Here is a 15,352-nt window from a genome sequence, read left to right as displayed (position 1 = left end):
AATAGAACTTGTTTTCCAGACTGAAAAATGAAAAGAAGTTATCTATAGAGCCAATAAATATCTTAGAATTTGGTTTTGACTAACTTCATTTTAGGGCTACAATCTCTTGTATATTTAGTTTATTTTATTGCATATTATAAAAATGGTTATAACAGGATATTGTGGTTTCTTTTACAGATATGTTGACGTCTTCAGAGATAGGAATAATTATGTATATATTTATATGTTGTGGTACAGATAGTTTTAAAATCTATAGATGTAATTTTTAATTAAAAAAGAATCTTAGGGCATCCCATCTGATGTAGCTATTTTCTGTCACCAACATCTGCTTTTCTTGCAACAGCCAAATTACTCTCTCTCACTTACTACTCCAGTAGCATGTATATACTACCACTGTAGCATTGTTTCTTCCTCATCTTGGGCTTCTCAGTCTGTGTCTATGGGAGTCCTTGAAAGCATGCATTTACTTCATGTCTCACTGCCTGCATTCTTCCTGTGTATATGAATGCGTGTATATGTATGCATTGTGCCTCCTTGGGTACATAGCAGCCGTGGCTCCTTAGGAAGCACTCTTCCGAGGAGCACTTCCTTGCAACGCCTTCCAGCAACACACCCGTCTTTGGGAGCCACGTCCCTCTGTGTACAGATCCTACCCTTTGAGGAACTGAGGATTTTCCTCTGGGGTGGACTTCAGATTCTCCTGGAATGTTAAGGCTTTTTTATTGGGAAATTCAGCAGCGGTGTTGCTATCTAACCTTTCAGGTTCTTTGGCCAAGTGTTACAGCATGCACCTGTGTGGTCCTGATTTACCCTTTCTCCTGTGTAAAGGCCCAGCCTCTGTGCTGTTCCTGGATTTTGTTTTTAATAAAAAGTAGTCTTTTGAGACTGAGTTATTTGGTGATGGATATAATAAAATATATTTTATGTATTTCATCATTAAAATATTACTGTTGCTGTTATATTTCCAGAAATTGAAACACGCTTATTTAGAAAGCTGTCCTGTCTCGACTGGGTTGCAAGGGCTGTTTGTCTTGCGAATAATGGTTGTGTATTCCCTGGGCTTATCCCTTCTCCTCATTCCTCAGTTCTCATGGCCTTTCACAGAGAAACAAGAATAAGTCTCCACAGACCTGACAACTCCCTCCTTTGTCACAGTAATTTCTTCAAACTGTCAGTGAATGTACCAACCAGAGCCTGGTAACTAGAAGGAAGGATAGCTTTTTCAGAGTAAAGCGAACCGTTTCTGAAGTTATTCCAACTGTAACAAATTTCTTAAGGAATATAGAGGTTTGTATTGTACAGTTCTATTATGTAATTTAACAGCTTGATTTTATAATCTTCCTAGATCTGTATTCTAGTACTGTTTAATATTTAGAGATCCTGAGAAAGGAAAGACCATGTACCTTGACCTCGGGTATGATACTGACTGTAAATGCAATCTGCCGTTAATTCTTCACTGGTAGATTATCTGTTTTGGATAGTCTGTGCCGTTGCGGTTGTGGATTACCTGTGCCACTGCTACCTGTGCTGGTAGTGCAGCACAAGCACAGCTGAACGGCTGTTGGAGCCAGCTCCAGTGCAGCCCCATGGCTGCCCCTGGGCCTGGCTGCCCCCATGATGTGCCTGCAGAACTAGGCGTGCAGAGGTGTCTGGCTGGATTTAGTCTGGGGAAGACTGTTTTGTTAGCCTGGGCTCAGCATCGGCCATGCAGAACCTACAGCAGCACTGGGACAGGTAGGCATGCCCCTGCTGAGACTGGCTGTGCGTGACTCCCGTGGGTGGGAGCACACAGAGTGGTGGTGCTTGTCCTACCTTCATTGAGATTTTGTGAGATCTTACTAGTGTGAAGGTACATTAACATAATTTTATTATCTTATGTCTGTCTAAGCCTCTGAAATAATTGTTCTACCTGTAATAATCTTGACCTAAATAAAAATTTCCTGTGATGCAGGGAAATTAGAGGGGCTTCGAATTATTGCTGCTATTATTACTGTTATCATCCATGGTATCTCCGTCTGTCATTGTCCTGGGTAATGGGGAGTTAACTGTATTTCATCCATTTGGGACATAAATATGTGAGTCTGACTAAAGCATGTATTTGAGAGAGACATTGATTTAGGTTTGATTTTTCTTTTGTTCTGATTAGTTCATTCTCATTATTTATCTGTTTATAAAACAAGGCAAGTAGATGTTAATTTCCATAATATAGGAATTTGATTACAATAGCCATAATTCAAAGTATTTCTGAAAGGTGCTGGAACTCTGAGAAACAGCTGAGCTTGGAACTGAAAAGGTGGAGCCTGTAGCGCCCATGATGCTCATCACTTGAAACTTGGCCTGGGATTTTGAGATATGTGATGAAAAAAATCTGCATAAATTTGGAATAACTCTTCTGAAATCACAGTGTAAAATCATGAGGTGCGTTGAGAGCAGGTTCTCAGACTCTTGTTGAAATTTGGGCTATGTTTAACCCACTGATCTCCGCGAGGTCCCTGGGAGTTTTAACCCTGCTTTGCCCTCAATAGGATAAAAGAAAAAGGTATGATTTGGCTATAACACTTGTTTCGTAACCTCACTGGGGGCACTTGTCTCTTTCACGCAAGGATTACGCACCACAGTGCAGATATTTCTGTTTGTGTCTGCCCTTTAAGATATATTAGTGGTATCCCTGCTGTGTGAGTAAAGCTGGGTTTTTATGGGCTGTGGGCTGCAAATCTGAGGGTTTTAAGGCATGTTATGGCTGAATTTAATATTATTTTTTTTAAGGGGTTTAGCCCTTCACTCTATGGAGAAATTTCAGTGGCTAATTGAAAGTGGGCCTTGTGGAAAGTGTTCTCATTTTTAATATGGAAGATTAATTACTAATCTGCCAGCCCTCATCACTCGGAGCAAGTGTTTTGGCTTTTTGTGTGTTGCTCTAAAAGAGCATTGCTTTTCATTGCCATAAATGTGTCCTGAGCGGTCTCCTGATGGCCTCCATCCACTGGAGCAGCTGCAGGGAGCCATGTAGGCTCACTCTGGCTTGGGCACATGTAGGGGTCCCACGCACTCTGCAGCATGCCACAGGGTTGTGTATCTGCCCTGGTTTGCAGACCTGCAGAAGGCACTAGTTTACAGGTCTGGTTGTCAGAGGGTGCTTGAGCATGTCCTTAGCATGCTGCCTCTGATAAGCAGAACCTCTTGTTAAATCCCAGGGTGACAGTCCCAGACTACTTAGGAAGGCTGCATGTCTAGTGATGTCTAATGTCTGTGATGTGTTTAGCTTCTTATTCCAGGTGACGTTAATGGCACAAGAACCTCTGACAGTTTCTGAACCAAAGCTGACTTTGAGCGCTTAAACTGGGAGCCTGCAGAAAGGGACAGCTCAAGCTACCAGAAAAAGTTAACCCTGTAGAGGATGCCCAGCTAGGAATCCTTTCTTAGCGTTACCTTATTAGTCTTGGTGCTCTGCAAACAACCCCATGGACTCCCGTTTCCTCTGCTTCCAAAATTATGCTGCTTTTGTGGTCTGTTTCACTGGGCTATTGTGATGACTGGGCTGCTTAATGCTCATGAAGAACGGTGTGAGAGATGAAGTACAGTGGGGAGAGGAGCAATGGTTAGACAGTTGTTGAATGATGGAAAAATGTTTAGTGTGTGTTTCATGTAGTTCACTGTTTTTACAGCTTGTATTCTTGGTGAATGGATATATTAAAACACTTCAGCCTCTTTTAGTAATTTACCAATTATTTCTGTTTATTTACTTGATCTATATGGCCAAAATATCTCAAACCCTGTACTTTTATACAGTCATCTGAACAGGGATTTGCAAATGTGAACTTCAGTCACCAGCAGGTAATGTCTTAGATGGTGGAATTTTCTTATGTAGCACTAACAACAGAACAATTGTAATATGTCATGTATCGTATCAATAGCTTGCACAGTTTCAAATGATAATTTAATCAAAACTTTGTCAGGATACAGACCCCTGTCATTCCCCCCCAGCCCCCACTACATTTTCCCCTATGGAAGTTTATGATATAATTTCGTTGAGACAAACTAGAACATGAAGTCATGTTTAATATTGAGTGTGACACCATGCACTTAACAAGATCTGTGCACAGCAGTACGTTACTTGGTTGTCGTGCAGTGCTCTTTTTCTCACTGTAAAAAAAGATTAGATGTCACTGGACACGTTCTCAATTTATCTGCATGTCAGTTTACCCTATATTGGGAAAAAAATCCCTGGGTTTTGCAATGGTGAGGTTTTGCAATTTGTTTTTTGTTCCTTTTATATTTTGCACAAGTCCGTGGTGGGTGGTGGTGTAGTTGTAAGTTCTGTAAGCAGGTTTTTTCTAGCAAGTTATTTTAGTGAGTCATTCTAAGCAACTAACACTCAGCACAACGTCACTATAACCTTTAAAATTAAGTATATTTTTGGTGTAGAGTTAACTTAGTAGCCGTGTAGGTATTGCCCCAAGCCCATTTCCCTCCTGAGTTTACCCTCGCTGGAATATTGCGGAGCTGAGAAGTGGTGAGTGTCAGCAGTGTTGCAAGAGGCTTGTTGTCAGGGATGGGGTGTCCCTCCGGTGGGGCTGCCTGGGTTTCTCACAGTATGGAGCAATCCTCCGGCAGCCTGTAGAGCCCAACAGCCAGCTGCTTTGTTCCATGCCTGCGGGCAGGCACTGAAAGCCCTGAGAAGCTGTTTGTGGGCATGGCTGGGAGGAGAGTGGTGAGCGGGAGCGGTGGGGAGAGGCTGCAGAAGCTGGGTGCAGCGCTGCTTGTCGTGTGTGTGTAGCTTGGGGCTTCAACCCACAGATGTAAGTGCAATATCGCTGTGGCCTGTGAGCGGGATTTCAAAGCCGCTCTCGTAGTTAGACCTGGATGCCAAAACTGTTTCTCGGCGTGGTGCTCTCTGGGTGGCCTTTTCACTTGAGCCTTGTGAATTGTGACAGTCATCCCAGTCCAAAACTAAGTGTCAGCCTAGGCCAGAACTCGGAAGGACGGTGGCTAAAAAAAGATATCCAGGGAAGATGATAAGCACAGGCAGAGCAAGTGGTGCTTCTTCCCTAGAAATATCTCAGCTGCTCCTGGTGCTGTGTGGCTCCAGGAGGAGTGTTTAATAGCCCTCATTGAATATTTCTGCCATCAATTTGTCCATTTGTTTCTGAGCCAAGATTTCACCTCCCAATGTGTATGAAAGATAATATATTTTCTTTTATGGCTCCAGCAAAATGCTTCTTAGACTTTCTTTTGCTCACCTTACTATGCTTGTATTGCCAGCCATTGTAGCGACCTGGTTGACCATGCATCTACTTTGTAGTGAAAATACCAGCTAAATTTCTGTAGGGGTGATGATTGTCTGAGACCTTCCTGTAAGCTAATGCTTCTACCTTTCTGGGCGAAAAAAGTATATTGTGATTTGCCACAAGAGAAATACGGAGCAAGATGAACTACTGTTTTAACAAAGAACAGCGGGTGCTGCCTCTAAATCTCCCAGCAACACATTTGGATGACCTTCGCCAAATATGGTGTCTATCTAAATTTCTTGTCTTTTTATTAAAAAAAATATATATTGTTGAGGGGAATTGGAATTCATTTTCAAAAATAACTTTGATGGTTATGTTACACTTTTGTTTATCTATATATGTGTTTGGGGGTCGTGATGGTTTATTCGCTAGGTTGCCTTGCTTCTGACTAGCACTCTGAACCACCGTACTTGGGCTTCCTCATGTATTTCTTGCCACTTGGACCTGTAACTACTGTATGTGCTTACACAAACCATCTGTGACTGTGGTTCAGAAATTGTAGCTTTGGTGTGGTTTTTTTGTACCCAAAGGAACAAAAAGTCAGTTTGTGTCTCGAGCTGTCACTCTCTCTCCTGTTCTCTCAGCAATTTTTTTTCTCTTGGTTTAGGCTCAAAAAATTATGCCTAACTCCTACATAAAATTAAGTGGGATCAAATAAAAAAGTTTGATACCTTTCATTTCTCAATTCCATGTAAACATTAAGAGCAGTTTTTAAGGTTGAATATTAATAAGCACTGTAAGGGCATACATTTTTAATGTAGCTGCTGCCCATGTTTGAAATTAGGTCATTCAGATTTTCTTCTTACTGTTTATTCCAGCAATGTATCACATGAAAGTAGAGTTGAAGATCAGTGTTTTATACTAATTAGGGGCCGACTGAAGGTTGTATATTGAAAGCAAAATATGAAACTTTTTAGAAAATGTATTTTATCTCTAGTAGCTCTTGAAGAAGCTGGTAAACCTGGAAAGAGAGGCAGAACTGTGTGCTTCAAGATGTATTTTTGCAGTCTCTCCCAGTTGGAAACAAGACAGGAGTCTGACTCCAAATGTTTGCAGCACACAGTTGGAGATGTGCCAAGGTGGCATTATAAAACTATCATTTGCACTGTAAAACTGGGGTTTGGGTGGGGGTTAGCATTGTTTATTGACTTACCCAAGGTGTTTTAAAGGTTAGTCAAAGCAAAAGTTGATCTTTCAGATGGGATTGCAAATTAGTCTTTTTCTCTGTAGGAGTATCTTTGTGCCAGGTTTCTAATGGGTATATTTTGTAAAAGTAAAATTAACTTTTTTTACATCTTTTTTTAATCTGTGTCTGCATCATTGTTCACAAGATGCCAATTTCTGTGCTCTCAATAAATAATGGACGTACAGGTCTAAATGTTTCACAGCCAGTCACGAACAGCAATAAGTAACAGTAACTCTTCAGAAGCTGAAAATTGTCTTGAAAACTTACTGGTTACTATCTACCATATCTCTTGCAAAGCTGCTTAAAAGTTTAAGTGTGTATGAAGTTAACATGGGTTTCTATAAAGATACAAACCCAATGGTTAACAGATTTTTGCGCTTCTGAATGAAGTACAACATTTTTGTATTTAAAGTGTGTTGAACTATTACAAAAAGAATCTAATTGAAATATCATGTTTTCTTTCAGCTCCAGCGATAAACCGGTTCACCAGACGGGCTTCAGGTAAGCTGAATAAAGTTGCACATTTCATTGTTCTACATAATAGTTGAAACATAACACTCGTGGTGATTGTCCTTGCAAAACAATCTGACGTCAGGTTTCTTGAAAGATGACTGAGGTTAACTTCAAATTTGTTACCTGGTTTACTGAAAAATGTAGCCGAGGTTTCAGGTCACAGAACTTGCATGAAGCCTTGTTGTTGCTGTGGAGTTTGTGAAAAAGCTAAGCTTTTCTTATTTCCTTTAAAGAAAATAATTTTAGTCCTAACAGAACAGAACTTTGAAGGCAAGAACTGAATGTAATCTGATGCAGGGTTGTCTTGTTTACTTCATGAACAGCCTGAAACTACAATTTGGCGGTCATCTATGCATAAGAAAATGTACAACTGTGCTAGAAATCTCCCTGCATTTTTCAGAGCTGAGCTGGTTGGTGTACCTGGTGCGTTGTTCCGCTGTGCAGAGCTGGCAGATCGGGCCCTAGAAGCAGCATTGCTGTGGTGGTGGTGTAATTTGCTGCCGATTTGTGCATTCTTCAAGTTATCTTGGTTTGTGTTGGCTCAGAGAACTATTTTCCTTATTCCATTAGATATGTAACAGATCCCTCCAAGTTACGCATTATTAAAAATTAGTATTCTTGGCCTCTCTTTATTGTTCTGTTGTATCATAGCCTTCAGGCTTAATTTTTGAGGGCTTTTTCTCCTGAAGCATGAGGCCCAAGAACCTAAGCTTATTTGCCTGAAAGTTGGGTGTAAAAGCCACCACTTAATGTAATGACACTCATGACTGACTCATGAGTCAACAGAGCAGGAGATGTGAGCTGTTCTAGTCCTCAGTATGCTAAATTTCAAATCTGAGTATAAAATGTGTTTTGTTTTCAGCTGTAGATCATTTTGAGTAAATGTTACAAAGTTTGTATTCTGTAATGCAGTAAGTCTATCCAGATATCTAATTTTGCTAGTTACAACCTCATTTATATAGTTCCTTGTCAGTATAAAAATATTAGTGGATTACTAAGGAACTGTATAGAAAAATGGAGGTTTGCAATTGCAGGATTGGTGCATAGCATATGTAGCACAAAGTAAGAAAATGTAATGAATTCTAAATATTCTCATGTTTTAAGTAATGCTAATACTTCATGAGGTACTGTAGCATGAAATGAAAGGAATGATTTGTTGCCTAGCTCTCGGCAGCAGTGAGCAGGGCTTTATGCAAATTAAGCTGTGTGTTTTAAGGAAAGTTTTGCTGTGACTGATTGATAGCTGACTTTAATGAATGCAGTCCTTATAACAGACATATGATAAGCTTTTGCATTTCTGTAGGAGAGGTTGATTGTTTGAAAAGCTAATACTTGCTCAGGAAAAAAAAATCTGTTCTTTTTAATGTTCCTCTAAAAGGAAACTAAAAACATGTTAGAAGCCTGAAATTTTTGCACAATTATTGCGGAAGTAATGTCTATGGGCAATTAGTATTTCATGTGCTTCAGTTTTGTTGTGGAGAGATAAAAAAGAGTTTTCAGAATAATGAGTCAAGTTGTATGGTATGGTCCAGATGTAAATCATGTGAGTGCACTTCAAGCTGGAACAAGGTAATACTGCAGTCTACTATATGTACTATTTTATTAAGTTTCTGGCAGCTTTAATAGTCAAAATAATTATTTTTCAAACAAGAAAGCCTGTGAAAGGTGGTAGTCCTTTTTAAATACTAAATGACTGCTGGAGAGGTACAATACATCTAAGAAACTTGACTGATAAAATACAAAATTTAAAATACGTAACAGACTATGCTGATAATACAAACATTTTACAGGGATGTTTATAGTCCTAATCATATTTGTAGATAATTTTTTATTTTTTTGATTGAACATTTAAAGTTTGGATACACTAAGGTAGACAAGATTCCTTGCAGGTGGAAAAGTCAGGTATTTTATGCTCGGTAGCTTACTAGCATTCTGTAGTCAAAGTTGATTTTCACATCTAGGAAATGAGAGGCTGACCAAATGAAACATAAGGGTTTTTTTTCCTTGAATATGGGTTTCTTTTAATTTTAGGCTATTTAGCGAAGAGCTATTTTAAGATTTGAAATGTGCAAGATTGTTGATTCTTGAGTAGTTTTGAAGATTTGCTTCTGAATGAAATTATTCCAAGATAATGATGAGCATTTGGAGAGTTAGTTGTAGCACATTGTTTCATGTTGCATCTGATCTAGTCGTACTGCAGACTGATACTGAGAGTGTGATTTTTAGAATCTCTGCTTTTGTCACACCTCTGCCCACAGGTTGTCTCTTCTTCCCTTGCATAGACATAGGAGTTGGGTTGCCTGAGGGTCCGTTGATTTAAAGTAAATAGAAATACAGTAGGTTTCGGTGTGCTGATTTTCATTGGGTCTCCAGCTGACTTCTGCTGTGGCTCCCATATAACTGCGTCTGAAAGAGGGGTAGCTGCTAGGCTGCCTCTAGCCAGTGGTGGGATGGGGAAAGAGCTAAACTGCTGACATTAGTTGAGGTCAAACATCCAAAGATATCTGCAGCAAGGGCTCCTAGACTATTCTGCTAAAAGTTGCTTTTTCAGCTCTTGCCGTCCAGGAGATGACATACATTTCTTCAAAAAAAAAACAACCCAGTAATTCTCTACAGTGGATATCTTGATTTTGATGTTTCTGTTATTCTTTGGATAATGCCTGGCATTTTATTTGGTGGCACAAGATAGAGTTGTTTTTCCTAACTGAGCTAGAAATTAAGCAGCTAGAGTATAATTGCTGAAGCACCTGCTGAAAACAATATAATAAGGCATTTATTATTTAACAGCTGTTCCTGTTAACATGCTGTGAATGTATTAATGTACTGTCATTGGTATGTAGAGGATAAAGGCATAAGTAAGCTAGGATCAATTAATTGTTCTTGAATTTCAATTCTTAAAATTTATTGAGCTACCTAATTTAGTATCTCTTCTGTGTGTTCATGCATATGTGTGTATATATGCAATGTGGACTTTATGCATAAAATATACGTATACCAGTGCTGATGATGTAGCTACTTAAAGGCTAGTTAATAATGCCCTCTGTTGTTCTAGGCTATGCCCAAAGAATAACGGATCTCATAGCCTTAAATAGAGGAGTTTAGCAAGAAGAAGAGATAAAAATACTTTGTAGAGCTCAAATGAACAATGAGACTGCTTTAAGTAGTTAATCCTTAATTTGTCTTTTAAAATCTGGTGGGACTGTGATGAAGAGAAAGGAGAAAAACTGTTGAGGCATTCAAGAGACTTGGATGAGAAGAAACGGGAGGTGTGAAGGTAGAAGCAGCATTAAGTGGAAGAGAAAGCTGTATGTTTGAGGTGAAGAATGAATGGAAATTCCTGAACAAGCTGAGACAGCAAAGAGGCGCAGTTTCTGAATATAGACAGATAATTTCTTGCTATGGATGAGATTAGTTTTCATGAGATACTTAGGGGTGGAAAGCTAATATGGTTCCTGCTTTTCAGCATCTTGATAGGTAGATAAGCAAGTAAATTATCTCATTAAATACTGGCAGGATTTTAGAATAATGCAGAAAAACTAGCATGGGTTTGCTACAGAAGGAGCTTAAATGTATACTTTATAAGATACCGTTTCCAGAGGCTATTTATAACCATTTTACTAGCATTATATACAAATGTATAATTTTATCTTAATTAAGAAATACGTAACTGAAGTAACTTTATAGACTTATCTGTCTGCTTAAGCTTCTGAAAGAGTTAAGAGAACCTAAATGAGGTTGCTGTGAGTTAGCCTTCTTAAACTAAGAAGAGCTGGTAAATAGGCTCAAAGGCATCTCTGGGGCTTCTCTTATTAACAACAGAGATAACTTCCTCATTTTTTTTCCCCCCAAACAATATCTAACTTCAAAATGCCATTTCTGTCCTGTGGGGAAAAAAAAATGATGCTTTAAACATTGTTCTCTCAATCAAATGGGAAAAGAGAAGTAGCTTTATTTGTTTGCCAGCTGCTCCACAAAGCTCTAAACAAAAATAATGTAAACATAGTCAACAAGCAGAGTACATCAGCGCTGAACGTCCAGGAAGAAACTGTCTTAGGTATATCTGGAATAAAGTTGCAATCAAGAAGATGCCACTGTTGTGGAAGGAACTGAAGGAAGCAGAGAAGGCAAAAACTTTCAGGCTTCTTCACTGTGGGTGCCAGTAAGAACCTCTCCAAACAATAGAGAAACACATTATAGGTAAATCGATGCTCACATGATACACCTACTGCATCAGCCATCAACCTCAGTGAAAAAGAGGTAGAATGTCAGGTGATGCTAGAGGAGATCTCTGTGTGACAAACACTATTTTTCTTAACTTGCAGTTGCTGATATTAGTGCATTTACACACACTGCTAAGTACTGTCACTTTTAGGTACGTAACTGATTAGCTGAAGAAGAGAGGCTGAGAAAGAAGGAAGCCATTTTTTATGCCCTGTGAAAAGGACGTGTTTAATTCGTGTAGTGTTGCAGCGCTCGAGCTGCAACAAGGTCTTTTACCATCTCATACCAGCACACTCTTCACGCCAGTCCCTCTGCTGCCTTCTTCTGGTCTCTCCTCACCCAGGGCACGCTCGCACTCTCTCTTCTCTTGCTTCTTCCTCAGCTGCCCTCTCTTCTTTGGCTGCCCAACCACTTAACAAACCAGCCACAGCTGCACCTTGTCTACATCGGCCAGCCCACCGCCCCTGAAGCCAGCCCACAGCTGGATATTATCAATGATAATTAACCCAGCTTCATTCCTCTACAGTGTAGCAGTTATTCAAATTCAGAATATTTTTCTATATACACTTACGTACTGTGGTAATTTCTTACTTAAGATGGACCTGCATTTAGTGGCTTGTCTTCCCCCCACCTCTGCCTTTTTGTGGAAGTATGGCAGTTTCTCTAAGAACAACCTCAAGTTACACCAGGGGAGGATTAGATTGGGTAGTAAAAAAATTTCTTCATGGAAAGGGGTGGTCAAGCATTGGAACAGGCTGCCCAGGGGGACGGTGGAATCGCTGTTCCTGTAGGTATTTTAAAAACGTGTAGATGCGGTGCTTAGGGACACGGATTAGTGGTGGACTTGGCAGTCCTGAGCTAACAGTTGGACTTGATGATTTTAAAAGTCTTTTCCAACATCAATGATTCTATGATGATGTATAATGATGACATCAGTGGCGGGTTGCCTGTCAGACCTCCAAGCCCTGTGACTACACAGCTGGGAGCAGCATAGTGCCACCACATCAGAGGCTGGACACATGCATGCACACTGTGTCACATACAGGTCATGTTACAGGGCTGTTCCTACAGTACGTCTGGCAGGAAGGGCCTGTCCCCTCATCGCTTGGCTGTGGAGATGGGTGGTCTCAGCTCTCCCTGTCCGACACGACTGGGCTCACACCACTGCATGGTATGTGATAGATGCCTGTGTTTTGGCACACTATCAGAGAGGAGGAGGGAGGTTCTGTGCATCCCTCATAAAAGGGAAAAATCTGTGAGTGATTTTGCCAGGGCAATTTATTCTTCATCCCATTCGTCACCTTTCTGTAAGGTGCCATTAGGAAGAAAGTGGCAAAATAGACGTTTCAGGCTTCATTATTCTGAACAGATGTGTGGACTGTGGATTAGTCACGCCCACGGTGGCTTTTACATATATCACCGCTAGTTTTCAATTTAATGATTTCTACAAGAAATGTGACAACCTACTTAAGAAACACTGAGGAATTTTACTGAATTTAGACCGTGGGAGTCCTGTTAGTGAAGGAATGCCTAATGGCTTTCTTAAATTATAAGTATGGAAGAACATAGGTAATATTAAATTCAATTGTTAAATATAAGCTAGTATTTAGGAAAAGCAAATCAATACTGTTAGCCAAGAATAGAATATGCCACCAGGAACTATATTTCATTTGTAATTTCAATCTGCTGGAACTATATTGAGATTTTTTTAAAAAGATTGGCACTTACTTTCCTATGGCATGTTAAAAATTGTTGGAGAAAGGCAGCTAACTGAAATGAAATGCTGTTCATTTTTATACAGTAAGGCAGAAGCTGGAGCTGTACCAAAAATAGTGGTGAGGAATGAAGTAACTGTAAACTTCCCTTTGGAATGCTCAGGTAGGAGGTAGTGTTCTTGCAGAAGCATACCAAGTCATAGTGACAGAAGGAAGAATAATAATGAACTTTATTGATGAACCAGCAATTCCAGTGTAGTTCTTCAAGCAGAGTCGCTGGTGGTGGTTGTTCTGAGTGATGAATAACCCCCAAACTGAATTCAAGTGATGTCGAATTAATCTTTTTTTTCCTCCATTACAAGCATGTAGTCAATCCATAATTTAAAACCTCCAATCCTTCAGGTTTTTTAAATAAGGAACATAGCTGACGTACAGTAGTATCTAATACTAAAATTAAGTTGAGCTCGAAGGCTGCCATTGTAGTGGTGAGGAAAACCAGAAGAAAAAGTGCTGTCAGAACTTCAGGGTGCATCTACGTTGCATGACATGTCAGTGTATGACAGTAAAGGCAGCACCTAAGCTTATAGCAGCACATCAATGTGGCAAGCCGTGGCTTCCTGGAGGTCACAGAAGCAGAGCACCTTACTGACGTTCAGCCTGCCAAAGCGACCGTTAGACTGTGCTGGCTTCTGCAGGGCTGCAGCTGTACGTGGGTGCAGACATGTGCCATGCAGCACTGTGTGAGTGGACATGCCCTTCCTTTACTTCCTGCTCCTCTTGCAAGGCAGGCACCGCTTCTGTTTCAGGCAGCTTTCCTACGCGGCTGTGCCTCTTCCACCATGTTCTGGAATAGCAGCTGTCTCGCTCTCTGAGTACTGAGAACATACTCCCTTCTTTATTCTATGATTTTGCACAAATGCATTGTATAGTCTGTACTCTTCAGTCCTTACAGAGAATATTGTCTTTCCTTGTCATGGTCTCTCTTACAATTACCATCACTGTCACACTTAAATCCTTTGTGAACCTTGAGGAATTGCCCAGCACCCATTTCCATTAGCAAATGAGGAGTATCCCAAGCTTATAGGAACTGGAACATTGATATTTAAGTCAGAATGTGTATCACTAATTTTGTCTACATCAGAAATGGAATGCCCTACATGCAATACCTGTGTGTTTTTTTTTCTGTGAAACGCATAGCATCATAACTGCTACAGAGTATAGCTGTACTTGTATGCGCACAGCAGTTTAGAGATAAGGTGATTATATCTCTTTGCCCTGTGGTATGTCTGCGCTGTATTTTTTTCTGTGTGCCATAGTGAAACTTGCAGCTCGTATTCTGTCTGCTCTTGCAAGGTTATCCCATGGCCAGTGTTACAGGTAGAAACGAGCCATGGCGTTTTCCCGAGAGTAACCTCTGAGACCAGGTGCCACAAGAGCTGGTGGGACATATCTCTGGACTGAGCTTAGGCTGCTGTGTAACAATATGGGCATGGTGCACTGAGCTGTAGACATCTTATAGCCACTGGGTCAGAGGGAGCGCTGTGCTTCAGTCTGGGGTCCTGCTTCTGCTGAAAGCACGTGTTTAACTCTTGAGAATGAAAAACTGATTTCAGTGGCCTGTCCCACAACATTTTGGGGTCTCTGGAAAGTTAACGATAGATGTTGTTTCCTACCCAATCCATAACCAAGTGACCCAGCTTCCTTGCTTTAGTTTCTCTTGTGTGGCTTATGTGCTGTGCACACAAGTTCTGCTGCAAATGAGACCGTCACAGAAACAATAATTTAATTTGCTCTGTCTAGTCTCCTCTTTATGGGAATTTGAGAGAAGTTACTGTAATAAAATTATGGAATAACATAGGCTTAGAGAGCATGCACATTTGCTTCCCAATGCTAACTGTTGTTTTTGTTCAGAATGTCTAATAAAATAACATCATGACATTAAACTTGGAGTACTTGTTCCTGACCTGTTGTTACCTTGAGATTTGTTGTTTTTCATGCAGATCTCAAGAGGAGCTTGTGTACTCACAAGCTTGTCTGCCTCCTTCCTGGTTTAGTTTTAGCTGTTTTGTGAAAGATGCTGCCTGTGAAACTTTTTCTTCTCTAGATTGCATTGCATCGATGCCATTACTATTCCATCCTGCGGCGTGTAGTTGGACAGTAGTATTCAAAAGAAAACAAAATTTAGGGTAGCTGTGCATTGCTTCTGGAACTTTTTAAGTGGTTCACTTTCAACATTCATTTATCCCTGTAATAAACCTCCAAAATCTGAAAAAGATTCTAGCAGGTTGTATCAAAATGTTTCCTCGTAGAGATCATCAGCAGAGGCTGAATACAAATTTTTCAGAGCCCATTTATGGAGCTGAGTTAAGAGAAATAGGCTAACCGTTGCAAATTAACGTCATGCCAGATTTTAGATATGGCTGTGCTTA

General features: G+C 40.2%; 1 protein-coding gene across 4 annotated transcripts in view; it reads left to right on the top strand.

Moving 5' to 3' along the window:
• PRKAR2B (protein kinase cAMP-dependent type II regulatory subunit beta) overlaps positions 1-15,352 on the top strand; it is a 94,318-nt gene that overhangs the window by 22,097 nt on the left and 56,869 nt on the right. For all 4 annotated transcript variants that reach the window (XM_080392778.1, XM_080392779.1, XM_080392777.1 and 1 more), the window contains exon 2: positions 6,940-6,975. In XM_080392778.1, coding sequence (XP_080248904.1) covers positions 6,940-6,975 — 36 coding nt within the window. The remainder of the gene's footprint in view (positions 1-6,939; positions 6,976-15,352) is intronic.

Source organism: Falco punctatus, assembly GCF_963210335.1.
Source record: "Falco punctatus genome assembly, chromosome: 6".
Taxonomy (NCBI): Eukaryota; Metazoa; Chordata; class Aves; order Falconiformes; family Falconidae; genus Falco; species Falco punctatus.
Note: the sequence above shows the minus strand (reverse complement) of the source record. Positions and strands in the feature narration are given on the sequence as shown.